Consider the following 27,526-nt stretch of genomic DNA (forward strand, 5'->3'; position numbering starts at 1 on the left):
GTCCTCAGACTGAGAGCTTCCTCTCCGCTTTGAGTCCTGTTCCCTTCATGCCCAACCAGGATTGTGAACTGCCTACCAGTTCAAGAATCTGTTCTGGTTAGGGAGTAGTGCCCCAGGGCCCATAAGCTCCCAGCCCCCCAATATGCTTCTGGGCTATCATCTCCTCCCTCCAAAATAGCCCAAGGCAAAGGACTTTCCCTTAATGGATCATTCCCCTGGGCAGGGCTCCTCCAATGGACTTTCTCCTCCCCAGGACCCTGGGGCTGTTACTTGGCTCAGGAGACTCGGGCACGGGTTTCCCTTGCAGGTGGTGCGTGGGGGCCTCGGGCAGCAGCTTCTCCATGAGGAGGGGAGGAAGATGCCGGCGGAGCTGCTGCTACTGCTGATTGTTGCCTTCGCCCACCCCAGCAGCCAGGTGTTGTCCTCCTTGCGCATGGGTGAGGCCTCCCCCACCCCTCTACCCTCACAGAGACCCCTGCGTCCTCATACTTCAGATCCTGCCCCACAAGGATCCAGGCATCCTCACCCCTTGGCCTGCCCTGCTGTCTCACAGAATGTCCAAGTATTCTCATCCTTCGGGCCCTGTATTTCAGGGTCTTGGATGCCCTGATCCCTTGTCCATAAGTGATCTAGGTACCCCTTTGTGGGGGGGGGGCAAGGCAATGAGGTTAAGTGACTTGCCCAAGGTCTCACACACACAGTTGGGTAATTTTTAAGTAATTTATTTGAGGCTGGATTTGAACTCAGGTCCTACCAACTCCTGGGCTGGTGCTCTATTCATTGCACCACCTAGCTGCCCCCCTCACGTACCCTTACAAGTTCCCACTCCCTCGGGGACCCAAACATGCTGACTCTGACAAATATCCAGCTCTGACCCTCAGGTACTCAGGAACCCTGATCTCCTGGTCCTTGGTCTCAATGTCCCTAGAATCCCTGATACCCCAGGTCCTGACTCTCAGAGACATGGGTATACAGGTTTTTCAGTGCCTAGCCCTCAGAGACTTGAAACCAAGGGCTACAGAAGTCCTCATCCCCCATTCCCTGCCTCTACAGGGACTTAGGTGTCCTGATCCCTGAGGGCTGCTTCCCTCAGGGGCCTCTGGTCTCCCAGCCTCTTGTCCCTACAGCCGCTATCCTGGACGACCAGACTGTATGTGGCCGGGGAGAACGCTTGGCCCTGGCCCTTGCCCGGGAACAGATCAACGGAATCATCGAAGTCCCAGCCAAGGCCCGAGTGGAGGTGGACATCTTTGAGCTCCAGAGAGACAGCCAGTACGAGACTACGGACACCAGTGAGCGGAGCCAGGGACTGGGCCTGGGGCAGGGGAACAGGGACTTCCCCCAACCTTCAGAGGGAGACAAGGCAGGACCCCAGGCCTGCCTTCTCTCTGTCCCTCAGACCCTATTCTCTTGCTTTCCCTTAGGCTGCTTCACTTCTCTTCTTTCCTTCCTTTCTTTGCCCCTCAGTCTTTTTCTCTCTCAGCTCTTACCACTAGGTCCCCTTTTGGCCAATTAATTATTCATTAAAATGCAGATCAAATTGAGGGGGAGAAGGAGTCTCTGAGTTAAAGGGACACCCCAAGGAACTATCCATAGGTGCCAGAGAGAATAAGCCAGTGGGTCTGAATGGCCCCAGAACTTGATAACATTTCACTTGGGTACCAAAACCTGAGTGTCTTTGTCCTTGGCCCAGGGATCTCAGAGCAGAAAAGGCTAAGGGAGGGGCAAAGTGGGGAGGGGGCAGAGTTTGGGACCTGTGCCTGATAGGAAGTTCCCTTTCTTCCCTCCAAAGTGTGCCAGATCCTGCCCAAGGGGGTTGTATCAGTCCTAGGACCCTCCTCCAGCCCAGCATCAGCCTCCATCGTCAGCCACATCTGTGGGGAGAAGGAGGTAAGGAACAATGGGACACGTAAAGGTAAAGGGGATAAGGCTAAGTAGGGAGGGGTACAGACCTTTCTCTGTCCCCTTCTCCAGATCCCCCATATTAAGGTGGGCCCAGAAGAGACTCCTCGACTCCAGTACCTTCGATTTGCTTCTGTCAGTCTCTACCCCAGCAATGAGGACGTCAGTCTGGCTGTCTCCCGTATCCTCAAGTCCTTCAACTACCCCTCAGCCAGCCTCATCTGTGCCAAGGCGGAGTGTGAGGGAGGGGAAACGATCAGTTGAACCCTCTACGTCTTCCATGGGGGACCCAAGCATGACCTCTCCTCCTACCATTCTGAAGAGCCCAGGGTTCTTGCTCCTAACCCCTCTCTGGGATGGCACCCATGCTTTTGTTTCTTCAGTCTCTGCTCTTTGTTGGGGGGAGCTCTGGTCCCCATCCCCCCAAGAATGCAGGTGTCCAGATTCTCAGCCTCTCCTCTACCCCCCTCCCCCCAACACTCCTCTCACCTCCTCAGTGACTCTTCCAGTCCTGACCCCAAACCTGTTCTCTTTCTCCCCTAGGCCTGCTGAGATTGGAGGAGCTGGTTCGAGGCTTCCTGATCTCCAAGGAGACCTTGTCAGTTCGGATGCTTGATGAAAGCCGGGACCCCACACCTCTGCTCAAAGAAATTCGTGACGACAAGGTCTCCACTATCATCATTGATGCCAATGCTTCCATCTCTCATCTCATCCTCAAGAAGGTCTGTGTTGCTCTCCTAATTTCCAACTTTTTCCCCTCTGAACCTAATCTTTTGATCCTGGTCTTCTGAGCTCAGAGCCATGACCCATTACCCTTAAAAATAAAATAATTCAGATGGAGGCCTGGACTGTGCTTCTGGCTTGAGCACTGGTATATACTGATTATTCTCCATTTCTGCATTTCTTCTTTTTTCACCGCAGAAGAGGAAAAATGATGCCCACTGTCCCCTTCCTCCAAGGGCTGACATGAACATGAAATGATTGACATGAATTATAGGGTAGAAAATTGATAGAGATGAGTTGAGGTGGGAAATAGACTATGAAAGACCAAGAGAAGGTTGACTGAAGGACAGAAAAAGGGGAAAGATTTAGGAACAGAAAGAAAGGAGGCTGAAGATAGAGAGAGGAATAGGAAAATCATGATCCATGACCTTTGAAAGATTGTGAAGAACAGGAGAAACCCCACAAGGATGGAGAAGTGCAAATGTCCATATTTTCAAAAACATGGAGGAGTAGAGTCAGTAAATTATTGACTAATACTTTTGACTCCAATTTCTGGTCATACCCTTGAATGTTTTGTAAAAGAGCTGGTTTGTGCACTACCAGAAAAGGAAGCAATTATCAATTAGGATACTTTTATAATGAATTGATCACACCAGAGTAAAGTTGTTTGCTGTGTGTGTGTGTGTGTGTGTGTGTGTGTGTGTGTGACACGCATGAGAGAGACAGAGACAGAGATTGAGAAAGAGAGAGAGAGAGAGAGAGAGAGAGAGAGAGAGAGAGAGAGAGAGAGAGGTTTGCTATACGAATAAGGAAATGAAGAATAATTTACTTTGATTTTAGCAAAACATTTGATGAAGTCATTTTTGAGGACAAAATGGAGAAATGTGACCTAGATGAAGCAGAGTCAGCTAGATGGTGCTAGAGCACAGGATGCTGGATGTAGAATCAAGAAGACCTGAGTTCAAATTCTGCCTGAGAACTTATAGCTGTATGATAATGGGCAAGTCATTCAGCCTCAGTTTTCTCATCTATAGAACAGAGATAATAATAGTAGTGTTGTTATAAGGATCAAATGAAATTATGGATATAAAGGACTTTGTAAACCCTCAAGTTCAATATAGAAGGTAGTAGCTATTCTTATGATAGTTTATTTATGGAAAATAAGGGATAGAGCACAGAAGAATTAGACAAAGGTAGAGAGTATGGGATTCCAAACCTGCTGAAAGTCTGGTAGCCCAAAATAGCTATTAAAAGTTCAATTAGAGAGAGGGATCTGTGGTTGACACTGAACTGTTTATCTTTTTTTTTATCCATTAATGTTCTGAACTCATAGCCAGTGGCATCCTTATTCAATTTGCAGAAGACTCAAAGCTAGGAAGGATAGTTAAGTGAATAGGATCCAAAAAGATTTCGGTAGATTAGAATAATGGGTTTAGTTTAATAAAATTGAATTTAATCAAGATAATAATGATAGTAATAAGAATAACCATAGCTAACATGTAATTTTTCACAGTCTGCAAATGCTTTGCAAATAATATTTCATTTGATCCTCACAATAAGCCTGAGAAGGAAGGAACTACATGATTTCCAATTTACCAATGAAGAAACTGAGGCAGATAGAAGTTAAATGACTTGCTCAGATTCACTCTCTATAAGGGGTCTGAAATTAGAGTCAAACTTGTATCTTCAAACTCCTGATCCAAGACTCAAGGACAATTTTGGCTAGATAACAGTTTTTGTGATTAAGAAATATTAACATCCAACCCCCCCCCCCCAACAAATGAATGTCAAAAGTGCTCAGGTCCAGGATACTTGGGATAGTGAAAGTCCTCTGGTCCAGAAATGCCAAACACACCTCCAGGGGTAACATTTCAGCCTTCAACTCCACCCCACCCCCATCAGCCTGAAGCAGATTACATTGTAATTGGGAAATATGTAACACCCCCCCCCCCCAAATACAATAGAACAAAAGAATGTTAATATGTGGTTTTCTAAGTCAATATGCAGCCCTCAGGGATTCTTAGATAGGATTCTCTATTTCTATTCCATTTCTATCTTCTGAGGATCAGAGAAGTGAAAGCTGGCATGGGCATGTGGGTCACCACAATCACTGCCTTGAAGTGTAGTCATGTAGAAGATATATTAGAGACTCTCTCTTTGACCCCAGAAGGGAAAGCCAGAAACAGTGGGTGGAGGATGCTGAGATTGATTTGGGCTGGATGGGAGGAAAAATTTCCTAAGGATAAAAGCTGCCCCAAAGTGGAGGTGGTGGATTCCCTGTTCCTGGAGGTCTGCCAGCAGAAGCTGAATGATCACTTAATGGAAATTGAGAGAATTCTTGGTCAGGAGCGGGTTAGACTGAATGGTCTTAGAGGTCCCTTCTGATTCTGGGATGTTGTGATTCTGTGGAGGAGGACACCGAGGGAACGGGAGGGCAGGATTGATGGAAATGAAGGAGGGAATGCTGAGGGACATGCAGAGATGAGTGGAAGACAGAGGAGAAAAGAGAAGGGGGTATTGGGGGGGGCAAGGAAAATGAGGGACAGAGAGTGAAGATGGAGGGTTAAAAGGGAGACAGCTAGAAAAAAAGGCAGGGGAGGAGGAGGAACTGAAAGAAGGGGAGATTGAATGACAAAGAAGAGGTCAAGTGACAGAGAGAGTAAGACTAAGAAAGAAAAAGGAGGAGACAAAGAGTAGACAGAAATAGAAGTAAAGGGAACAGATTGAAGGTCACAAAAAGAAAGAGCTTAGGTACAGAGGGAAATGGAAGAAAGGAAAGATATAAAGCAGAATACTGAGGGACACAGAGAGATACTGAAATATAGAGAGAAGGGATGATGAACAGAGGAAGGAAAATATTGAAGGGCAGAAAAGGGTAGCTGAAGGAGAGGGTGGGAAGACATGAACTGTGTGGGATAGAGATGGAGTACTTTTCAAACAAAAAAATGTTTTAGAATATTTGGGAAGTTGTAAACAATTTAAGTGCTGATTTTGGTTTTCTGGAATGAGGAGAAGAAAGGTCTTTGTGAGTCTGCCTGTGCCCCTTTGCCCCTAGCCTCCAAGCACTCTCTGCATCTTCCCTAGATGTATTTTTTTTTATCTTGAATGTCCTCCTCCCCTTCCTTAGTCTTCCAATTTCAGATACAGGGGACTGGCAATGGAGAGAGAGAATGCCTAGCTTGTCTAATGGGTACCAGCATCATCTCTCTCTACCATCCCTTGACCAACTCTACCATCTTTTTATGTGGCTCTCTGTTTTGGTCTCTAAATTCGTGCCTCTGTCCTGTCTGGGTATTTCTCTCTAATTTGGTGGTTTCTTGATTTTGCTTTTGACTTTAATTCTCTCTGTGTTTCTGACTTTATCTGTATCTCTGCCACCACATTTCTTTGTCAATGTTCATCTTTCTCTTTGTATCTCATTTCTGTTACTATCTTTATATCTCCATCACTCTTGGTGTCTCTCCATCTGGATGTCTCTGTGTATGTCTTTGTCTCTCTCCCGCCCCACTGTCTCTTTTCCCTCCAGGCTTCGGAGTTGGGGATGACCTCAGCATTTTATAAATACATCCTCACCACCATGGTAAGTCCCCCTCTTATCCCCTGTCTTGGCCCACTTGCCTCTTCCCCCAACCTGGCATTTCTCAGTTATCTATTCATTGCCCTTCAGCCCCCCCCCCCAATTTCAAATCTTGAGTGCTCTCTCCCCAAAACCTCTCTCAGGTTTGGAGCCTCTATTTCCCTTTCCCATGACTTCCAGGCTCCCTTCCTTGGAGGTTGGAGCTTCTTTTCTCTAAGATTCTGAGCCTTTCCCTCTCTGTCCCCAGGTCTTGAGAATCCCTCTCTGAGACTTGCCTCTACCAGTCTCAGGCTCTGAGCCTCCCCTTCTCTTGTCTCAGGCTCTGAGCCTTTCCTTCCCTGGGTCCTGATCCCCCACCCCCTCCCTGCTTCTAGGATTTCCCTATTCTCCACCTGGATGGTATTGTGGAGGACTCATCCAACATTTTGGGCTTCTCCATGTTCAACACATCTCACCCCTTCTATCTGGAGTTTGTTCGGAGCCTCAACATGTCCTGGAGGGAGAACTGTGAGGCCAGCATGTACCCTGGTCCAGCGGTGAGCCTCTGTCTCTTCTGATTCCTACACACACACACACACACACACACACACACACACACACAGAGAGAGAGAGAGAGAGAGAGAGAGAGAGAGAGATGTACAATCAAGACAAATGCAAAAATATTCATATGCATTCATTTTCAACTTTTTTCTCTTTTGCTCTCTCCCTCCTTCCTCTCTCTATCTTTCTGTCTTTCTCTATTTCTGTCATTTTCTCTATCTCAATGATCTCTGTTCTCTCTCTCTCTCTCCCCTCCCTCTCTTACACACACACACACACACACACACACACCACAATTCTTAAGGAAGATATGCAGATACACCCAAATACAAACAGAACCCAGTCTAATGAAATGCATGCGCCCTAATGTGTGTATATATATATATATATATATATATATATACACACACACACACAGACACACACCATGGATATTCCAAGAAACACAGAAATAACTCTGCCCTCTCCTTCAGTCCATGGAACAGCTGGTCTGAAAGATCTGGGGAAAGAAAGACAGAAATACAGAGATGGAATATTTGTTACAAGGCTTTTCCTTTCTTTTCCTTTTTCTGGTGGGGAGAGAAGGTGGGAAAGAAAATAATTGAAAAAAATAAATTTTAATTTGATAAAGATGGAAGCAATGAGAAAGAAACCAGAATATGAAGCAAGGGAGGGAGAAACAGAGTCAAGATGGAGACATGGAGACACAGGGATGGAGAGATGTCAGAAGAGTCAAAGATAGAGGGAGAAATTGAAGGATAGAGGAATGCAGGGATAGAGGCAGACAGAGCCAAGGAGACATGTACAAAAAGAGGAATGGGAGAGAAAGGATGTGGAGTGATGCAGGCAGGGAGAGAGGCAGAGGTGGAGGGAATGAGATGAGGAAAGACAGAAAGAGATGAAAGAGAAAGAGGGATATAAAGATGGAGAAAGAGAGGCAGAGATGGAGAGGGAGAGTGATGAAAGGAGGGAAGAAAAGATAAGGGGAGGGAGGGAAGGATGAGGAAAGAGAAGAATGAAAGAAGAGACTACAAAGCCCTTGGGAAAGAGCAGGGGTTGAGGGCTTGGGTAAGGTTTTGTTTGCCCTTTCTAAGCTCTCTTGCTCCTTTTTCTCTCATCCCCCTCCAGTTGTCTGCAGCCCTGATGTTTGATGCTGTGCATGTAGTTGTGAGTGCTGTGAGGGAGCTGAATCGAAGCCAAGAGATTGGTGTGAAACCCCTGGCCTGTACTTCCTCCAACATCTGGCCCCATGGGACCAGCCTCATGAACTACCTTCGAATGGTGAGCTGGAAGGCTGGGGACTGGGATGAGGCTGAACTGGGGCTGAGGGGTGGGGAAATCTACTGTGTGCCCATTCCTGCTCCCCCTCTCTTTCCTGTCCTCAAATCCTGTGTCTTGAGCTTTCTGGGTACCTCCTCTATGTGTATATGGGGGGGTTATTTCTCTTCTATCTCTATCTCTGTCTCTATATCTCTCTTTGGGATCTGTTTTTCTCTATATTTCTAATTTTGTCTGTGGGGGACTCTCTTCTCCCTCTTTATCTACATCTTTCTTTGACGCTGTTTTTTTCCCTTCTGGACATCTGTTTCTGTGGACATCTATATGATGGCTTCAACATGTCTTTCTCTGTGTTTCCTCCTCCCTCTGTACCTCTATGGGTGAGGGGGGATGGGAGATCTCTGTCAATTCTACCTTACTCTCTTGATCTGTCTGTCTCTCTCTATTGTTTTCAATGTTTCTCTTTCCATTTTTATGTTGGTCTTTGTCTTCTTTCTCTGTTTCTCTCTGGGCTTCTGTTTCTTCTCTATCTCTTACCTTTACTCTGAGGGTCTCTCTATTTTCTATCAATCTCTCTCTGTTCCTCTCATTTTTCACTTGAATTTTCCTATCCTGTTACTCTGTCCATTTGCCTCTGTGTCTGCTTTCCTCTTCACCCATCACTCCTTCTGGGTGACCCTGTTTCTTCCTCGGTGTATCTCTCTACCTTTCTCCCTTTCCATTTCTCTCTATTTTGGTCTTTATATTTCTGTTTTCCTCTCAATTTTCCTCTCTACCTCTTTCCTACTCTGACTCTTGGTATCCCTCTCTCACTATTGATCTCTATCTGTTGGTCTTCTTACTCTTTCTCTGAACTGTCCCTGCCCTTTCCTGACTCTCTCTCTCTCTCTCTCTCTCTCTCTCTCTCTCTCTCTCTCTCTCTCTCTCTCTCTCTCCCACCCCGGTTTCTGTTTCTGACTCTTCTTCTGGGTATATTTCTGTCTTTCTGTCTCCATTTGTCTCTATCTCTCCTGCCCTCCTCTGTTCTGCCCTCCGTGCCTGTCCCCTCCCCGACCTCCCCTCCCTGGCTAGGTAGAGTATGATGGGCTGACTGGGCGAGTTGAGTTCAACAGCAAAGGTCAACGGACCAACTACACCCTGAGGATCCTAGAGAAGTCCCGGGAGGGCCATCGGGAGGTGAGTGGGGCTGCCTACTGAGTTTTCTGAGCTGGGAGGGTTGGAAGAGTTGGTGGGAAGGGAGAAACTAGAATTAGATGACCTGGTCAGTCATGGACTTGGGAGCCAGATGTTTGGGTCCTTGAAGATGTAGAATTGGGAGTGTGTTAGACATCTTTAGCTCCACATGGTTAGACTTGAACTTGTCTCCTCCTTCCAGATTGGAGTATGGTACTCAAATCGGACTCTGGCTATGAATGCCACTACTCTGGACATCAACCTGTCCCAGACCTTAGCCAACAAGACCCTGGTAGTCACCACCATCTTGGTAAGAGGTAGAAGGTGGGGGACTTTGGGGAGAAACAGAACTTGGGAGAGATGGTACTTTAGATTTCTAGCTAGGATTGTTCCCCAGGGATCATGGGACACTTATGTCTATAAAACTGCAGAGCACCTTGGTGTCTCCAGACAATTGCCCTGTGAAAGAGATAGGTCTGGCTCTTGGGAGACTCAATTCAGACCTTGAGGCTCTTTCCTATTACTTATCTTGAGATCTTTCCTATTTATTTTTCCTGTGTGTAATTAGGTGATCCCTAGTCTGTGACCTCTAATCTTCAGTCCCTGAGAACTTATTTCGATTCTTGCTCTTGGGTCATAGATTCTGAACCTTGATCTCAGGTCCTAAGTTCTTGATTGCTAATTGTGGGTTCTACATTTCTGATCTTATACACTTTCATCTAATCCTTGACCTTGGAGCCTTGAACTCTGACCATTCACCTCCTTTCCCCCCCCCCCCCCCCGATTCTTCCTCAGGAGAATCCATATGTCATGCGAAGGCCCAACTTCCAGTCTCTGTCAGGAAATGAGAGGTTTGAGGGCTTCTGTGTTGACATGCTTCGGGAGCTGGCTGAGTTGCTCCGATTTCGTTTTCGACTTCGACTAGTAGAAGATGGGCTGTATGGTGCACCAGAGCCCAATGGCTCCTGGACTGGAATGGTTGGGGAACTCATCAATCGGGTATGGAGCAGGGGGAGCTCTTGGGTCCAATGAGGGAGGGAGGATCACTGAGTAAGGTGGAGCACAGGGAGAGAGGGAGAGAGAATGAGAAAAAAATAGTCATGGAACAAAGAATGTTGGAGCTGGAAGGGACCTGAGAACAGAGAATTTTGGAGCTGGTAATGTCATAGCTGGGAGGGATCTCGATATCATTCAGTTCAATCTTCTCATTTTTTTATAAGGGAAAATGACTTGACAAGGTTTCAGAAAGAGTAGAGAAGGTGTCCAGGAGGGATGATCCTGACAGGAAGGTAGGGAGTGATTTCAGAAATCTTGAGTGCCAAAAAGAGAAAAGTGAATATTAAGGGATTCAAGAAACTGTTGGGAAGTCCATGAATGAGGAGGGGATTTAATTTGAGGTAAGTTGTAGAGAGAAGGGTCCAGTTCTCTGAGCAGGGGAGATGAGAAGCAAGAGATCAAAGTGGAGACTGGGGCAAGAATTCAGGCAGGAGGTAGAGTCAGGGCTTATGTGTGAATATCTTCCTGGACTCCAAATGAGCTGTTCCTCCTCTTCTTCACTCCACCCCCACCCCACCCCCTGCCAAACATCTGAATCCTGGATTATTTCTCTTGGTCTCACATTGTATCTGTCTCACTCCCCCACATCTATTTCTAACTTTCCCTGTCTCTCTATCTGTATCTCTATCTCTATGTCTCTCTATATTTCTGTATTCCTGCTTCCCCATCTCTCTTTGAATCTCTCTCTCTCTCTCTCTCTCTCTCTCTCTCTCTCTCATCTTCATCTCACACTCTTCCCTCCCTTCCCCCCTTATGTCTGTCTGTCTGTCTGTCTCTCACCCCCACGTCCCCAGCAGAAGGCAGATCTGGCAGTGGCTGCATTCACAATCACAGCTGAGCGGGAGAAGGTCATAGATTTCTCTAAACCCTTCATGACCCTTGGAATCAGCATCCTCTACAGAGTGCACATGGTAGGGTTCCCTGGGGCCAGGTCACCAAGTATCTGGGTTCCTGAAGAGATACAGACTTGGGGTTTGGGATGCTTGAGTTCTTGGGGGAAATGGAAGGTCAGGGATTTGGGAGATGGATATGCCAAGTGTGAGTGTGAGTGTGTGTCTGTGTGTCTGTGTCTGTCTCTGTGTGTGTGTGTATGTGTGTGTATGTGTGTGTGTGCTCAGAGATGAAGTCAACTGTATCTATGAGGGAGCGTGAACTAGAATCACTGACACCTGGCTCTCTTCCCCCTGCCCCAGGGTCGAAAGCCTGGATACTTCTCCTTCCTAGATCCTTTCTCACCTGCTGTGTGGCTCTTCATGCTCTTGGCTTACCTGGCTGTTAGCTGTGTCCTTTTCCTGGCAGCCAGGTGAGGCTTGGATCCTATTTCTGTATCTTTGTCTGCCTGGGCCTTCCGGTCTCTTGTTTGAGTCCCAAGCTCTCTCCATCTCCACCCCTGCCCTGATCCCTCCCCATCTCAGCAAACACCATTTGCATCTTGCTTCCCCTCTACTCTTCCCTATCTCAACCATACAATTTCTATGCTTCTTTTTCAGCCTGAACCCTGTTTTCTTCTCGTCCCCCCCCATCTCTTCCCTGACCTGGTTTCTTCTGCCTCTATCTCTTCTCCATTTCCTTATTTCTTCTTTGATCTTATCTTTCTTCGTCTCCTTCTGTCAGTTCCTGCTTCCCACATCTTTGTTTCTGTTTTCTTCTTGTATTTCTCCTGCCACTCTATCTCTATCATCTTTATTTTTATTTTCCTCCTCTTTCTTCTTACCATGGTCAGTGCCTCCCATTTCCCCAGTTCCATACTCCATGTCCCTGTCTCCATCCCTGGTCTTCTTCCTAGCTCCTCCCCCTTCTCTTTCACTCTTTTACTGTTTCTGTCACTGTCCTTCTTTGTCTATCCTTGTTCTCATCTCTTCCCTTATTGATCCATGTCATTCTCCTCCTGTCTCTCTCCCTTCTTGTGTCTTTCCTCTTCCTGGGTCACTAAGCACCACTCATCCCCTCCCCCCTTGCCCCCCCCCAGCTTCCCCTCCTCCCCTGCCTGCTTATCTTCTTGTCTGTCCTGCCTATGTGTCTGCCTGCCAGTCCTTGTCTCTGCCATGGCCCATCTCTCCATGTATCTGCAGGCTGAGCCCCTATGAGTGGTATAACCCTCACCCGTGCCTCCGAGCACGTCCCCATGTGGTGGAGAACCAGTACACCCTGGGCAACAGTTTGTGGTTCCCCGTCGGGGGATTCATGCAGCAGGGCTCGGAGATCATGCCCCGGGCACTCTCTACTCGATGTGTCAGCGGGGTCTGGTGAGGGCACTAATCACAATGGGTGATGGAGTGGGCCAGGGGAGTGGAGTGGGCTGGGGTGGGGAGGAATCTTGGGATATTTGAGTTTGAAAGGTACTTAGAGATGACCATTAACTACATCTTCATTTTGTAGATTTGGAAAAATCTATTTATTCCCTTCATATGAGGGAATAAATCACTCAGTCGCCCGCAGCATATCAGAGACAGCTCTTGGGTCAGAATATAACCTTCCTGATATCCTGCTCCTGTGTATTTCAGAGGGATCTAAGAAACTTCTCCTGTATACAATGTTAGGACTGGGAGGGACCTCAGAATAGAGAATGTCAGATCAAGCAAGGACCTTAGAACATAGACTAGAGAATGTCAGGGATGAGAAAGACCTTTGAACATAAAACGTTAGATTTGGAAGAGACCTTAGGAAATAGAATGATGAAGATAATAGGGCCCTTAGAATGGAGAATATCAGAACTTTGGGGGACCGACGAACATAGAATACAGGACTTCAGAACTGGGTGGGACCATAGAGTTTGTCAAATTCAACCTGCTGTTGAAATGCAGAGAGGATACAACTAGTTCGAAGTTAGAAGGGTACAAATCTATGGCTCTTTCTCCATTAGTCTGAAGGAACACATCTAGAAAACCCCTGTTGGCATGAAAATGCCCCTGGGTTGGGTTATGCATGAGCCCTGAAGCTTCAGGGTCTAGGGGACTGGGGAGTATGTAGGGACCTAAGAGTCCAGGTGCCTGGGGTCTGATACTTCCGGGACAGGGGGATTTGGACGAGTCACTGCCCCCTCCCACCAGGTGGGCCTTCACTCTCATCATCATCTCCTCCTACACGGCCAACCTGGCGGCCTTTCTCACCGTGCAGCGAATGGAAGTGCCAGTGGAGTCGGCTGATGACTTGGCCGACCAGACCAATATTGAATATGGGACCATCCATGCGGGCTCCACCATGACCTTTTTTCAGGTACTTTTAAAATTTAGCAGCCCCTAGGCTTTATCTCTCTCCAGTGTGTCCCCATTACTTTCTCCCCAGTTTCTCCTCTGTCCTCCTTAATTTTTCACACCTCATTCTTTTCCCTCAGTGCTTTACACTCCCCTTTCTCCAAGTCTCCAGAGTCTTCTTCCTCATTTTTCAAGTTCTCTCTCATCTAGTAATCTATCACCTTCCTCCTTCAGTGTCTCCTAGCCCTTCCTTCCCCTTAGCAATCACCCAAATGGCCTCTCCAATTCCCTCAGTATCTCCGGATATTTCTTCTTCATTGGTTTTTCTCTATAGCTGTTCTTCTAGTCCCCTTCTCTCATTTTTTCCAGTTCCCTCCCTCAAAAGAGCACAATGAGACTGAACACACAGAAATTGTTCCACCATACTGGGTTGATTCAGAAACAAGGACGGCTTAGAGATTGCTTGGAGAGTTTGGGGCAGGATTGGCCAAGAGTGGATTTAGTGCAAGTCTGGAATGTTGGGGAGGGAACTAAAAATGTACCATGAACCTTCTTTCAGGGAGCATCCCTCCTTATTCTGAGAAAGAGGGCCCTTCTCAAGGAGACCCTGATCTGAGAAGAAGATATAACTCAAACCTTAACCCTTGCCCTGAGGAATTAGCAGCTCAGACTTGTGGTGTTTTAGGTGGGGAATGAGGTTTTGCCTTCCAGGAACAACCTCAGAGCTTAGAGGGAAATCACAGCTCTCAGAAATCCCTCAGTCCAAGGAAGAAGAGGGATCACAAACCTTGTGAACTGTCCCTAGTTTTAGAGAGATACATAGTCTTGTCCTTGGGAGGAGTGTGATGTTATAAGAAAGAAATGGTCTGGCCTAGAGCTCCAAATTGCCAAGGAACTACTGAGTAAAGCAGAGGTTCTTACTTTAGTGTGTGATTCAGGGACCATGTTGGCAATCAGTCTAATGAAACCTACAGTCCTGCTTTGTCCAACTTGTTTTTTTTAACATAAAAAATATATAAGATGAAAAAGAAACCAATTATATTGAAATAGAGTTATCAAAGTATAATCAAGTTCATGGGGGGATGGGTTAATCAGAGAAAGTTCCTAGTTGAGAAAGGGTGGGGTGAGGTGGAGAAATTGAGCAGGACCTGCAGAAGCAGAGGAGGGTCAGAGAAAAGGGCTCATACAGGGTAAGGGATACAGAGATGATGGAGGATCATGGCATTCATGTAGAATTTCTCTCCCCCCCACCTTCCCACATTGACCAGAACTCTCGGTACCAGACTTACCAGCGAATGTGGAATTACATGCAGTCCAAGCAGCCCAGTGTGTTTGTGAAGAGTACGGAGGAAGGCATCGCCCGAGTCCTCAACTCCCGCTATGCCTTCTTGTTGGAGTCCACTATGAATGAGTATCACAGGCGCCTCAATTGCAACCTCACCCAGATTGGAGGTCTCTTGGATACCAAGGGCTATGGCATTGGCATGCCACTAGGTGAGCCATGACTCCATGGGTCTTAGTATAGAGACTCACCCAGGAATGTGGATGTTAAGTAGGCATACAGAGTTGGAGAGAGAGAAGGAACATAGCGGGGTAATGAAGTGGGAGATTATACAAGAAAATATGGAAATGGGGTACTGCCTAATGGGAGGCAGATTGAAGAGGGATATTGGGAGAAAATGGAGATGGAAAAATGGAAAGCTGGGACTACATGGAGATTTTGTTTTGTAATTTTATTTTTAAAAAGTTTTAATTACATATAAAGATGATTTTCAACATTAATTTTTGGAAAGTTTGAGTTCCACATTTTTCTGCCTCCCTCTCTTCACTCTCCAAGACAGCAAGTGCTGTATAATCATGTTAGATGTGTTTCCATATTCCTCTACAAGGAGATTTTGAGATATGGACCTGAAGGAAAGGAACTACGGGGAACATAGAAGTGAAGAAGTTAGATTGTAAGAGTCATGAGAAGAAATGGAAATGAGGAAGAGTGGGGAGGGGAAGATCCTAAGTTTAGGCTAGAGAGGCTATTTAATTCAACCCCTTCATTTTATATGAGGAAACCAAGTTGGGGAAGTGACTTGCCTAAGGTAACACAGGTGGTGAACATCAAAGGTGAATCTGAACAAAGGTTCAGAGACATTAGTTACTGGGAGAAGATGAGTAACAGAGTAATAAAAACTATAAATGATAGGAAGATGAAGAGCATGGAACAGAAATAAAGAACCAGAAGATGAAGGATTAAGGAACAGAGATGTGGAGACAGATTAAGTAAACAGAATATAAGGTCTTTGGGAACAGGATCTAGCTCTCATTTTATTTTTCTTTTCTCCGTTCCTAGCACAGTGTCCTGTTCATGGTCAGTGCTTTAAAATTTTGAACTGAATTAAATTGGCAGACAGATATGAATTTGAGGAGGTGAAAAGGGGTGGAAATGGGTTATGGAGGATGAATGAAGGACATGGACAGAGATTCCAAGACAGACATGTGGATGGAGAGAACACAGGAAAGGGAGGCAAAGAGGCAATGGGAGTAACAGAATTGAGAAGTAGAGAAAAGAAGAGCAATCTATAAGCATTACAAAGGCTGTTAAGCAGAAGGACAGTGTGGTAAAGTGGAATGAGAACTGGATTTGGGTCAGAGGACTTGGGTTTTTTTTTTAGGGTTTTTTTTTTGCAAGGCAAATGGGGTTAAGTGGCTTGCCCAAGGCCACACCACTAGGTAATTATTAAGTGTCTGAGACTGGATTTGAACCCAGGTACTCCTGACTCCAAGGCCGGTGCTTTATCCACTACACCACCTAGATGCCCCAGACTTGGGTTCTAATCCTAATTCTGCCACCTAAAATATATTGGGCAAGTAATTTATCTTTTGGGGACCTCAGTCTTCTCATTTGTAAAATGAGGATGTTGGACTTGATAATCCCTTAAGCCCTTTCTGATACAAAAATCTATGATCCTGTTCGCTTTGGTTCCAGAGAACTCTCCGGTAGAAGTAGTAGTAGGTGGACTCTGCAGAGAGGAAAATTTTGTCTTGATGCAAGGGAAAACTTCCTGCTAATGAGAACTATCCCAAAGTGGGAGAGATAGACTGCTCCAAGAGAGGGTGGCATCTTTCTTAATGGAGTTGGCTAACTCCTTGTCATGTTAGTCATAGTGGATTTGGGGAGCAGAGTATGGTTTCTTCCAAATTAGAAACTGTCAAGCAAGTCAAATGAGCAGTGTAATAGTTAACATGTGTAACTCATCCAGTATGATGATGTTGGAGCATAGTTTGGACTCTCCCTTGGAGAGAGAGTAACTTCCTATTGAACATTGTGATCCCATTGTAGTCTACTTAGTCCCTGACTCACCCTCATAGATTAGGTCCTGAGTGAGATGGTTCCAAGTACCTAAAAATATAGTTCACCATCCCCATCACTGTGTTTACCTTTATTTTATTCAGCTGGGACACAATTAGCTCAAAGCAGAGACGTTTATTAAATAGAGCTGTTGCAACAAAATAACTGCCCCATAAATCTTGGATGCACTCTACCATAAATAAATGTGATACCAATGGGAAGAGTAAACACAATTGGAGAATTCACATGTTGCTTGTCAAGATATACTGTATAGGGGCAGCTAGGTTGCACAGTGGTTAGAACACTGGCCCTGGAGTCAGGAGGACCTGAGTTCAAATCCTATCTCAGACACTTAATGATTCCCTAGCTGTGTGATCTTGGGCAAGTCACTTAACTCCATTGCCTTGCAATAACTTAAAAAAAAAGATATACTGTATAGCCTGTGTCTCCACACATTTTGGCTAATGTGATGCCCATGGATAGGGCAACCTAGCTCAGAAATTCACTTTTTTTTATAGGTTAATTAATAATTTTTTATTGAATTGAAAAATGGAAGAATCTAGAGGTGGAGGTATGGAGGCTATGAAGATGGAAATGATAGCATCCAGAGACTGAAGATGTAGCTATGCAGTTTGAATGCAGATGAAAAATAGAAGGATTAAGGATTCAGGGGAAATCTGGGTTGGAGAGATAGGGGTAGGAGAAGAAACTGAAGGAAGGGGATGTAAAGGAAGTTATAAAGGGAGGGAGTATTAGAGGTTGGGATTATGGGAGATACGGGAGATACAGACATAAGGGGAAAGGAAAAGAAGGGTACAGAATGGAGAGGGTAAGATATATAAGTCAACTGAGGGATGGGTATACAATGAATCAGAAGAATCTAGAGAGAGATGGAGGATGAGAGAGGGAACAAACTGGAGGAAATTGAAGATGGAGATGATCAGATTCAGAAGAAAGTACCTGGGAGGATTTGTGAAGGCAGAAGGGCTTTAATCACCCCTTTTCCTTTCTAGGCTCCCCATTCCGGGATGAGATCACTTTGGCCATCTTGCAACTTCAAGAAAACAATCGATTGGAGATTCTAAAGCGAAAGTGGTGGGAGGGAGGCCGGTGTCCCAAGGAGGAAGATCATCGGGCCAAAGGTCAGTATCTCTTCCCCTACTCCCCCCAAATAAGAGCACCTCACACCCTAGGGTGAGGGTTCTTTTGAACCCTCAGTGTCTCCCTGGCTTCTCTATTTCCTTCCAGGATTGGGAATGGAGAATATTGGTGGAATATTTGTGGTGCTCATCTGTGGCCTCATCATTGCTGTTTTCGTTGCTGTCATGGAGTTTGTGTGGTCCACGAGGAGGTCAGCAGAGTCCGAGGAGGTGAGGGCCCAAGGAGCCAAGAGAATGGGGGACAGGGTACGTGGGGAGACAAGGAGATCAAGAATAGAGAAATAAGAAATGGGAGTAGAGAGAAAAGGGATAAAATGTAATGAGAGAGAAGAAAGAGATGGAGCAGAGGAAAGAAAGAAGTTGCAAGAAATGAGAGCAGATGGTTGACAAAAGAAGAAACAGAAAGTGAATCAGCAAAAAAGAGAGACTGAGGCGAGGCTGAGGAGATAAAGAGTTATGGTGAAAAGAGGTGAGTGAGCAAAGAAGAAAGACAAAGGTGGTGAATAGAGCAGAGAGGAAAGGAGTACATAGAGCTTAAAAATGAAGAGGAGAGGATGAAAGAGAAAGAAAGGAGACAGAGTTGAAGTGAGGGGAGCAAAGAGAATGGAAGGAATCGAAACTTCAGGTACAAAGTAGACCAACCAATTGGGCTTCTTCTTCTCTACTCTCTCATACCTGATCTTCCCTGGTCTCCAGAAACAGGCTGAGATGTTCAGGAGGCCTTTACTAGTGACTAAGGAAAGGAGTAGTACAAAAGTCAAGCTTATGAGGCATAGAATTGGTGCGTTATAGAGACCAGGAACCTTATCCTATAGTAACCTCAATCTCATGACCAAACCTATTACAGCCCAGCTGTGGTGAACTGGGAAAAAATCATCCTTTAAAGAATCTGAGTTCAAATCCAAGCTCTGGCATTTAACACCTTCACAAGGTCTGGAAAATCACCTCATCCATAGAATCATGGTTTTTCAGTGTTAGGAGGAACCCAAACTCTATCAGAGAGGAATTTCCACCATAACATATCTGGCAAGTGGTCATCCAGTCTCTAACTGAAGAGGTCCAGGGAAGAACTCAGCACATCCTGAAAAAGCCCATTCTACTTTTGAACATCTCTAGTAACTAGGGGTTTGTGTCTCTCTGTGTGTGTGTGTGTGTGTGTGTGTGTGTGTGTGTGTGTGTGTGTGTCTGTGTGGTTTTACATCAAGGTACCATTTTCCTCTATGCACTTCCCTTTCTTATTCCACTCTTTCATTCTGCCCTTTGAGGTCAAATAGAACAAATCTACCACATTCAGCCAGATGCTTTAATATAGCTCTCACACTTCCCCCTTTTCTCCAAGATAAGCATTTCCAGTTTCTTAAATCAATTTTCAAATGACAGGGTCTCGAAGGGCTTTCATCATCATAGCTGTCAATGTCCTTTTTAAAATTCAGTTCCCAGAATATTGCAGGTATGGGAGGTATGACCAGAGCAGTGTACACAGAGATATCACTTCTTTGTTCCGAGAAGCTATTCTTTTAATTCATCCCAGGATCATGTTGGGCATTTTGAAAGGCTGCATCCCATTGCTGACTTATATTGAGTTTTTGATCCACTAAATCCCCCCGTTCTTTTTCAGACACACTGTTGCTTAACTAAGCTTCTCTTGCTTTGTACTTGTACATTTGATTTTTGTACCCAAGTTTAAGACTACCGTTTATTGAAATTTTTCTTATTAGCTTCAGCCCACTGCACTAGTTTTTTTGAGACCTTTTCGGATACCAATGTGTCTTCTAGTGAATCAGTTCTCTTTCCTAACTTGGTATCATCTGCAGATTTGACAAGCAAATCATCAGTACCTTGATCCAAGTGACTGGCTAAAAAGAAAATTAGGCTTCAACACAGGATCCTGGGATAACGTAGACCCTCGATAACATTTCCATTGGTGTATGAATGACAACACTTGGAACTCTGCCATGCTACGTAAAATACACATCTCTCTATATTTTTTTGGTGAAAATAGTAGTTATTCCGTAAGCATTTACTCTGGGCCAAGCCATGAAGATATAAAGAGAAAATGAAATAGTCCCTGTCTTCCAGGTGCTTACATTCTTTCCTTCCTTTTTTGTATCTTAGTTTTACCCTTCTGTAAAGTGAAGGATTTGGGCTGAGTGTTCTCTCAGATTTTTTCTGGATTTGACATTTCCTGTTTCTATGACATACTGTGGAACTCTCTTTTCATTGGGTTTTAATTTTTGTATTCTTACTAAGAGAGGGTGGCATTGAGCAATGTCTGATGGAATGAGCACTGCTTTGGGAGGCAGGGGACTAGCCCTCCCACTGATATCTAGTTTCTATATGACTTCAGGCACGTCACTTAACCTCTGGACTTCTATTTCTCCTCTGTAAAATGAAGGGGTTAGACTAGATGACTTCTTCCAGATCCACATTTGTGAACCTGAGATCTAAGTTACCTTCTATCTCTAAATTCTCAGATTCTTATCCAACTTCTTCTTTCTACCTTTGAGGTTCTACTTAAACTCATCTCTTGGTTTCCATTCCCCTTCTGAGCCAACTCTTCTCATTAGACATCCCTGTTCTTATAACTGAGGTTCCACTCATTTTGATGAGTTCATGCTGAAATGCCATCAAGGAAGCAATTTTTCTCTCTTTGGGTTTCCCTGAATCTCATCAGTTACTCTGATCCTGCTGTCAGAAAATCCTAACCTTGAGGCTCCCTTTCACAAATTTCTTTTTATTTCTTTGAGTCAAGACACTTTTCTCATGTCCTCCCATATTCAAGGGCAAATTGGCCTGCTTCTTGAATCTACTGTAACTGACCCCCCTGAATTGGTAAGGAAAGAAAGGAGGAAGGGAGGGAGGAAGGAAGGAAGGCAGGAAGACAGGAAGGAAAGAAAAAAGGAAGGGAGAAAGGAAGACAGGAAGGAAGGATTTATTAAATACCTACTAAGTGCTGAGCTTAGGGTCCTAAACCCTTTACAAATATTCTTCACTTGATCTTCACTGCTACCTTGGTCCTGGGAGGTAGACACTGTTATTATCCCCATTTTGCAGTTGATAGGGATTTACTAAAGTATAAAGAGGGATTTGCTAAAGCTTGGAGGGGCTCACACCTGAGTCAAGGGAGGGATACTCACTCTAATGAAATCCCAGATCCCTAAAGAGGTTGAAATATTTACCAGGAAAAAGAGAGTAACAATAATAGCTGGCTTTTAAGTAGGGCACTACACTAATCATAAATCAATTACATTAATTATAAATTAATTTTGCATTAATGTTGCCCTCGGTACAGCTCTTATTCCCCTTGGGAAGTAAGTTTTGCCTTAATCATCTTCATTTTGCAGGTGAGAAAAATAAGGCTTATAGAAGGGGAAAGGATTTTCCCAAGGTCATACAAAAAGTTGATGAGCAATTGCTCAGATTGAATGGTTCTTCCCACTCTGTTGCTAGGACAAAGTCAGAAATAATTCATCAGACTATGGCAGCCAGAGTATTAGGAAAGAAAATAGTTTAAAAGTCCCACTCTGATCCCTCAGGATGTGGAAGTGACCTTGAGTTTTTGAGGGCTGCATTCATGGAGCAGAAACTCTAGCAGGTCCTGCCAAGCTAGATCCGCTCCGAGGACCAACCTAGAGACAGATGGTGTGTCTGGCGTCTGTGGACCAAGCTGGCTAAGGGCAGAAGGACTCAGAAGCAGAGCACTAGTCTCCTGGGGAGAAGCTTTTTGGTCGAGGAATCCTTGAAGCCATAAACTATGGTAGGATTGAGGGCTGTGAGCTGAATCAGGAACTGTGCTGAGAGAATTTTAGGATTACGGGCTTTTGAGAGTTACTGGACCTTGGAAATTATTCATTCAGTATCCATTTATTAAGCACCTGCTGTGTGCAGAACCACAAGTTGTTAAGGGGAGGGTTTAGGCAAGACTCCCATGCCTTTTCTCACAAAGCTCAGTGTGTAGAAGCACAGATAAATGCCCATAGTATACTATGTTACAAAAAGCAGACATAAACATGACTATGCCCCAGGCCCTGTGCCAATCGATTTGCAAATATTATCTTCTTTGATCCTGGCAATAATCCTGGGAGTAAGTGCTAATATTATCATCATTTCACAATTGAAGAAACTGCGGCAAGCAGACGTTAAATGAGGTGCCCAGGGCTACATAGCTACTAAATATATGAGGCTGAATCTGAATTCAGAGCTTCCTGATTGAATTAATCTAATTAATGTAGAAATTACTGTAATTCCTGCTCCATTTAGCTGCCTGGCCAAGAGTCACAGTCCAGTATATAGAGAGATTTGCCTCAGAGCCAGGAACTGGGTTCAAGTCCTGCTTCTGACACAGACTGACTTTGTGACTCTGGATGAGTGATTTGACCAGTTGGGCCATTTTTTAAAGCTCTAAATTTTAGCCTTATTTGCACATCTGTATTGGGGAAAAAACTTCCTTAACTGATTAAATCATAGGTGTGAACCAGGGATGGAGGGAGGAAGAAACAAAGAGCTGCAAGCAGTGATGTAGGAGATCCCAAGGGGAAGGACGTTGCAGTAGGGAGAGAGATGGGATCAGAGGAGGCTTCCCTAGAGGATGTGGCATTTGATTCATACTTTACTGGAATAAGGAGGAGCATATTTATGATTCCATTAATGTAAAGAATTTTTAGGTGAGGAAACTTTCTTTACCCATGCAGGTCAGAACCTTCCCTGCAAATTAGTTTCAAAGAGTCGCTTAGAGCACTGAGAGGTTCTGTGTCTTGTCTAGGGTCATGTAGCCAGGATGTGCCAAGGGCAAGATTTGAACTCACAGCTTTCTAGCTTCAAAGTCAGCTCTGTGTTCTATAAGGGAAGAGAGAGAAGAGATACTAACTTCTGTGATCATAGACTAAAATCTGGAAGGGACCTTAGAAATCACCTAGGATCATCCCCTGATTTTTACATGTCGGGAAACTGGATCCCAGGGAATTTAAGTGACTTGTTCAGGTTCCCACAGGGAGCAGTCAGGATTTGAACCTAGTCCTGTGCCTTCAGATTTGGTAGTCACAGACACAGACACACACAAACACACACAGAAGTGGATAAAAATAGCTACATCATATATGGATATGTATCTATATAGTTTAAAGCATTCATAACTTAAAATTGCACTAAGACCTTTCAGTCACATGATATTTGTGAGGGCTGAGTTTTCATAAAAGTAGGAAATTACTTGATGGAAGCAAGTTGGTACCGTGGATAGATCCCTGGGCCTGGAGTCAGAAGATCTGAGTTCTAATCTGGCTGCAGACACTTAGGATCTGTGTGACCTTGGGCAAGTTGCTTAACCCTGTTTCATTCAGTTTCCTCATCGGTAAAATAAGCTGGAGAAGGAAATGGCAAAACACTCCAATATCTCTACCAAGAAAACTCAAAAGGGGTCATGAAAAGTAGAAAAAACTGAAAAGGGGTTAGACAAAGGAAAATAACAGTGAGAATATTTCTGTTATTAAAATCTACTCCTTTCAGCTTCAAGTTGTGGGGATACTTAGAGGTTAAGTGACTTGCCTAGGTTCATCCAATCAGTGTGTGTGTGTGTGTGTGTGTGTGTGTGTGTGTGTGTGTGTGTGTAAGACATCAAATCTGAACCCAGGTCTCCTTGACTACAAGTCAAGTTCTTGCTACTATACTTCATTGCCTCTCCTCTGAGCTGGCTCCTTCATTTTAAAGATGAGGGAACTAAGACCCAGAAAGTGGAATCAGTGGTCGATCATATGTTAATCATAGCCATTAAGGCTGGAAGAAGACTTTAGAGATTAATTAGGGTCCCCTCTTCTTTTAACTGATGGAAGGATGAGGCACAGGAATGTTAACTGACTTCTCCCAAATCACACAGTACACTCTGAGGAAACCCTCCTACCACAGTTCGAGTGGCAGCTAAACTTCAATAGTCCTTTTATCCAGGTCTAGTTAATAATGAACAAATACTAGCTGTGTGGCCTTGGGCAGGCCGCTTAACCCCATTGCCTTGCAAAAACGAAACTAATAATAATAATAAACAATAATAGCACACATTTAACATAATGATTCAAAGTTTGTAAAACCTTGTTTCCGATGATTTTCAGAAAAACTTTGTGAAATAGGAGCTTATTATCCTGGTTCTATAGAAGGAAGCTTCCTCTTTTGAGGAAACTGAGGCTAAGAGGTTACCTGATCTGCTCAGGGCTCTAAAAATGAGTAAGCATCTGAGGCAAGATTTGAGATCAAGATTTTTTTGTCTGTAAGACCAACTCATTATCCACTGTTTCACCTAGTTTAGGCAAATCACTTTCTGAGCCAGGATTCCTAATTCCTCTCCTCCCCTCCCCTCCACCTCCCCTTTACTACTTTTTCAACTTTCTCCCAGTTCCCAACATGAGCTGATTTGGGATTTATGCATCAGAGCCATTTTGGACCAAGCTCATTGATCTATTTTACAATTCCCTTCCCCATAGCCTCTTAGTTAATCAGAAAGCTGCCTGATGACCTAGTGCCATTCTGTCTTGCAGGGCAGATCCAGAAGGAACCAGATAGATGACTAAGTCTAGCCCCTTCATCTAACAGAAGAGCAAACTGAGGCTCAATAAATGGGCTGAAGGGTCACACAGCTGAACCAGGTCCACTGAGACTAGTCACTCTTTATGCTACAATTCCCTACCATCTCAAATGACCTTTTCCCTTCCCCCATCCTCAAGAGACTATGGGAGTGAATGGAAATTCTAATGTCCCATAAAATTCAAGTTTTATCTCATCTCCAAAACACTCCTTCTTCCTCTCCCTGAAGTGCGGAGATATGTGCTACTTCCCTCACTAGTCTCGGTTATTAACTTTGTGATCTTGGGCATGGCACCACAAGTTCTCTCAGGTCTTGGTTTCCTCCTCTGTAAAATGAGAAGAATGGACTGGATTGTTCCAAGGTCTCTTCCAGCTCTAATCTGGAACAGCACGTCCCACTCTGTGTGTGACAGATAGAATTGTGGCCAAAAATAGACCACATCCCCAATAAGGTGACAGAAGGATCAATCATTAATAATTTCAGGGCCTAAAGAAGAGGCAGTTAAGTGGCACCTAGGAGAGAGTACTGGGCATAGATTCAGGAAGGCCCGAATTCAAATACTTCTAGCCACATGACCTTGGACAAGTCACTTGACCTCTTTTTGCCTTAGTTTCCTCAACTATAAAATGGAGATGAGCTTACCCTCCCAGGATCACTGTGAGGATCAAATAAGATGATATTTGTGGAGAGCTTAGCCCTTGCAATGTAAATGCTAGCAGCTGTGCTAGAAAGTGGGATGTAATGAGGACAGTCCCTCCTATTAAAGAGCTCTGAGGGATCAGAGCAAAGGCACAGTGGGGGATCAGAGTAGTGAGGAGAGGAGAATTGGAGAGGAGTAGAAGATGAGGGAATCATGGAATAGAGGCAGGAGATGAAGGGGGGTCAGAGGAGAGAGAGAGAGGTGAGGTCGATTTGGGGGGAGAGCAAGAGATTAAGGGGTCAGAGAGTAGAGAGAGGTCAAAGGAGAGAAAGGTGAGGTCGATTTGGGGGGGAGCAAGAGATTAAGGGGTCAGAGAGTAGAGAGAGGTCGAGGTTTGGGGGGGGAGCAAGAGATTAAGGGGTCAGAGAGTAGAGAGAGGTCAAAGGAGAGAAAGGTGAGGTCGATTTGGGGGGGAGCAAGAGATTAAGGGGTCAGAGAGTAGAGAGAGGTCAAAGGAGAGAAAGGTGAGGTCGATTTGGGGGGAGCAAGAGATTAAGGGGTCAGAGAGTAGAGAGAGGTCAAAGGAGAGAAAGGTGAGGTCGATTGGGGGGAGCAAGAGATTAAGGGGTCAGAGAGTAGAGAGAGGTCAAAGGAGAGAAAGGTGAGGTCGATTTGGGGGGGAGCAAGAGATTAAGGGGTCAGAGAGTAGAGAGAGGTCAAAGGAGAGAAAGGTGAGGTCGATTGGGGGGAGCAAGAGATTAAGGGGTCAGAGAGTAGAGAGAGGTCAAAGGAGAGAAAGGTGAGGTCGATTTGGGGGGGAGCAAGAGATTAAGGGGTCAGAGAGTAGAGAGAGGTCAAAGGAGAGAAAGGTGAGGTCGATTGGGGGGAGCAAGAGATTAAGGGGTCAGAGAGTAGAGAGAGGTCAAAGGAGAGAGAGGTGAGGTCGATTTGGGGGAGAAACAAGAGATGAAAGGGTCAGAGAGTAGAGAGAGGAGATGATAGAGGTCAGAGAAAGATGAGGGGACTCAGAAGAAAGTGGAGGAAAGGGGACAAAGGCGGAGGGGTGGAGGGCAGGGGAGGAACAGAGAGAAGCTGAACGGAGGGGAGGAAAGGTGGACAGGGTGGGCTCGGCCCGCGGTCCAGGGCTGCTGGGCCCCCCTCTGACCCCCCCCCCCGCCCCCATCCCCGCAGGTGTCGGTGTGCCAGGAGATGCTCCAGGAGCTTCGCCACGCCGTGTCTTGCCGCAAGACCTCCCGGTCCCGCCGCCGCCGCCGCTACCCGGGGGTCCCGGGCCGGGCTGCCCTGTCCCTGCGGGCGGTCCGAGAGATGCGCCTCAGCAACGGGAAACTGTACTCGGCGGGCGCGGGCGGCGGAGACTCGGGCGGGGGCCACGGGGGTCCCCAGCGCCTCCTGGATGACCCTGGCCCCCCGGGGAGGCCTCCGGCCCCTGCCCCGGCGGGCTGCACCCACGTCCGCGTGTGCCACGAGTGCCGGCGCATCCAGGCCCTACGGGCGGCGGGTGGGGGGGCCCCTCGGGGCTTGGTGCCCCCGACCGAGACCACCAGCCCCCCGAGGCCCCGCCCGGGGCCCCCGGCGCCCCGGGAGCTGTCCGAGCAAGAGTGACCGCCCCCATGCCAAGGGGCGGCCTGGCAGCCAGCTCAAGAACTCAGACTTCGGGGAGAACTCAGGCTTCTGACCAGCCGAGACTGAGAAGGACCTGGGCGTCCGGTCCCCTGACCCCACGAGGTGCCACCTGGACTGGAGGCAGCTCCAGGAGCCCATAGGCCGCTCTCTCGAACGCGACCCAGGCGGCCGGGGGCCCCGGACGGAGGGGAGCCAAAGTGGCCGAGCCCCCGGCCCCTCTCCACTGGAGGGAGCATCACGGAAGGAGAATTTCTGACTCCGGACTCCCAAGAAGTGGCCCCTTTGGCAGCCAGACCCGCCCGAGGGCGGCGAGATGGGAGTGGGGTGGGGTCTCTGGCCCTCTGGAGCCCCCTGGTGGACTAGTCCGGGCGTAGCGGGGAGCAGGAGTCCTCTCGGAGGGGAAGGTCCTTAGCTTGGATGCTTGGAGGACGCCCGGGGGCCCCACTTCCTAAAGCCCTCTGGACTGAGCGCCCCACCCAACCTGTGGCAGGAAGGGGAGGCGACCTCCGGCCCAGCTTTCTGTCTCTGTCTCTGTTTCTTTCTCTATTTTTGGGGAGAAGCCCCCAGATTTCTATGACACTCCCTAGGGAGGGGGGCGTGGCTCTCCTGTCCCTCCCCCTCCCGAGTCCCCCGTCCCCGTTGGAATAAAAAAAATCAAAGAAAACCTCAACCCCTGGGGACGCCTGGGCCTCTTTTGCTGATGGGGGGGGGGGTAATGGAGCAGATGGACA

At 46.2% G+C, this 27,526-nt stretch overlaps 1 protein-coding gene across 2 annotated transcripts; it reads left to right on the forward strand.

Moving 5' to 3' along the window:
- The first annotated feature begins 306 nt into the window (after positions 1–306).
- Positions 307–27,213, forward strand: GRIK5 (glutamate ionotropic receptor kainate type subunit 5). Of its 2 annotated transcripts, none has more exons than XM_074192685.1 (19): positions 307–437; positions 1,128–1,292; positions 1,793–1,890; positions 1,975–2,140; positions 2,446–2,624; positions 6,152–6,205; positions 6,577–6,738; positions 7,871–8,023; positions 9,092–9,196; positions 9,396–9,503; positions 9,989–10,192; positions 11,044–11,160; positions 11,443–11,552; positions 12,322–12,495; positions 13,300–13,465; positions 14,712–14,937; positions 17,797–17,925; positions 18,032–18,153; positions 26,343–27,213. In XM_074192685.1, exons 1-19 carry the CDS (start codon positions 359–361, stop codon positions 26,772–26,774), a joined length of 2,949 nt encoding a protein of 982 aa, XP_074048786.1. In that variant the 5' UTR covers positions 307–358; the 3' UTR covers positions 26,775–27,213. The 2 variants fall into 2 exon arrangements, with proteins under 2 accessions (XP_074048786.1, XP_074048787.1); XM_074192686.1 differs by having other exon boundaries at positions 11,047–11,160.
- The last annotated feature ends 313 nt before the right edge of the window (positions 27,214–27,526 follow it).

The sequence above is a fragment of the Macrotis lagotis genome, chromosome 1 (genome assembly GCF_037893015.1).
Source record: "Macrotis lagotis isolate mMagLag1 chromosome 1, bilby.v1.9.chrom.fasta, whole genome shotgun sequence".
NCBI classification, from domain to species: domain Eukaryota; kingdom Metazoa; phylum Chordata; class Mammalia; order Peramelemorphia; family Peramelidae; genus Macrotis; species Macrotis lagotis.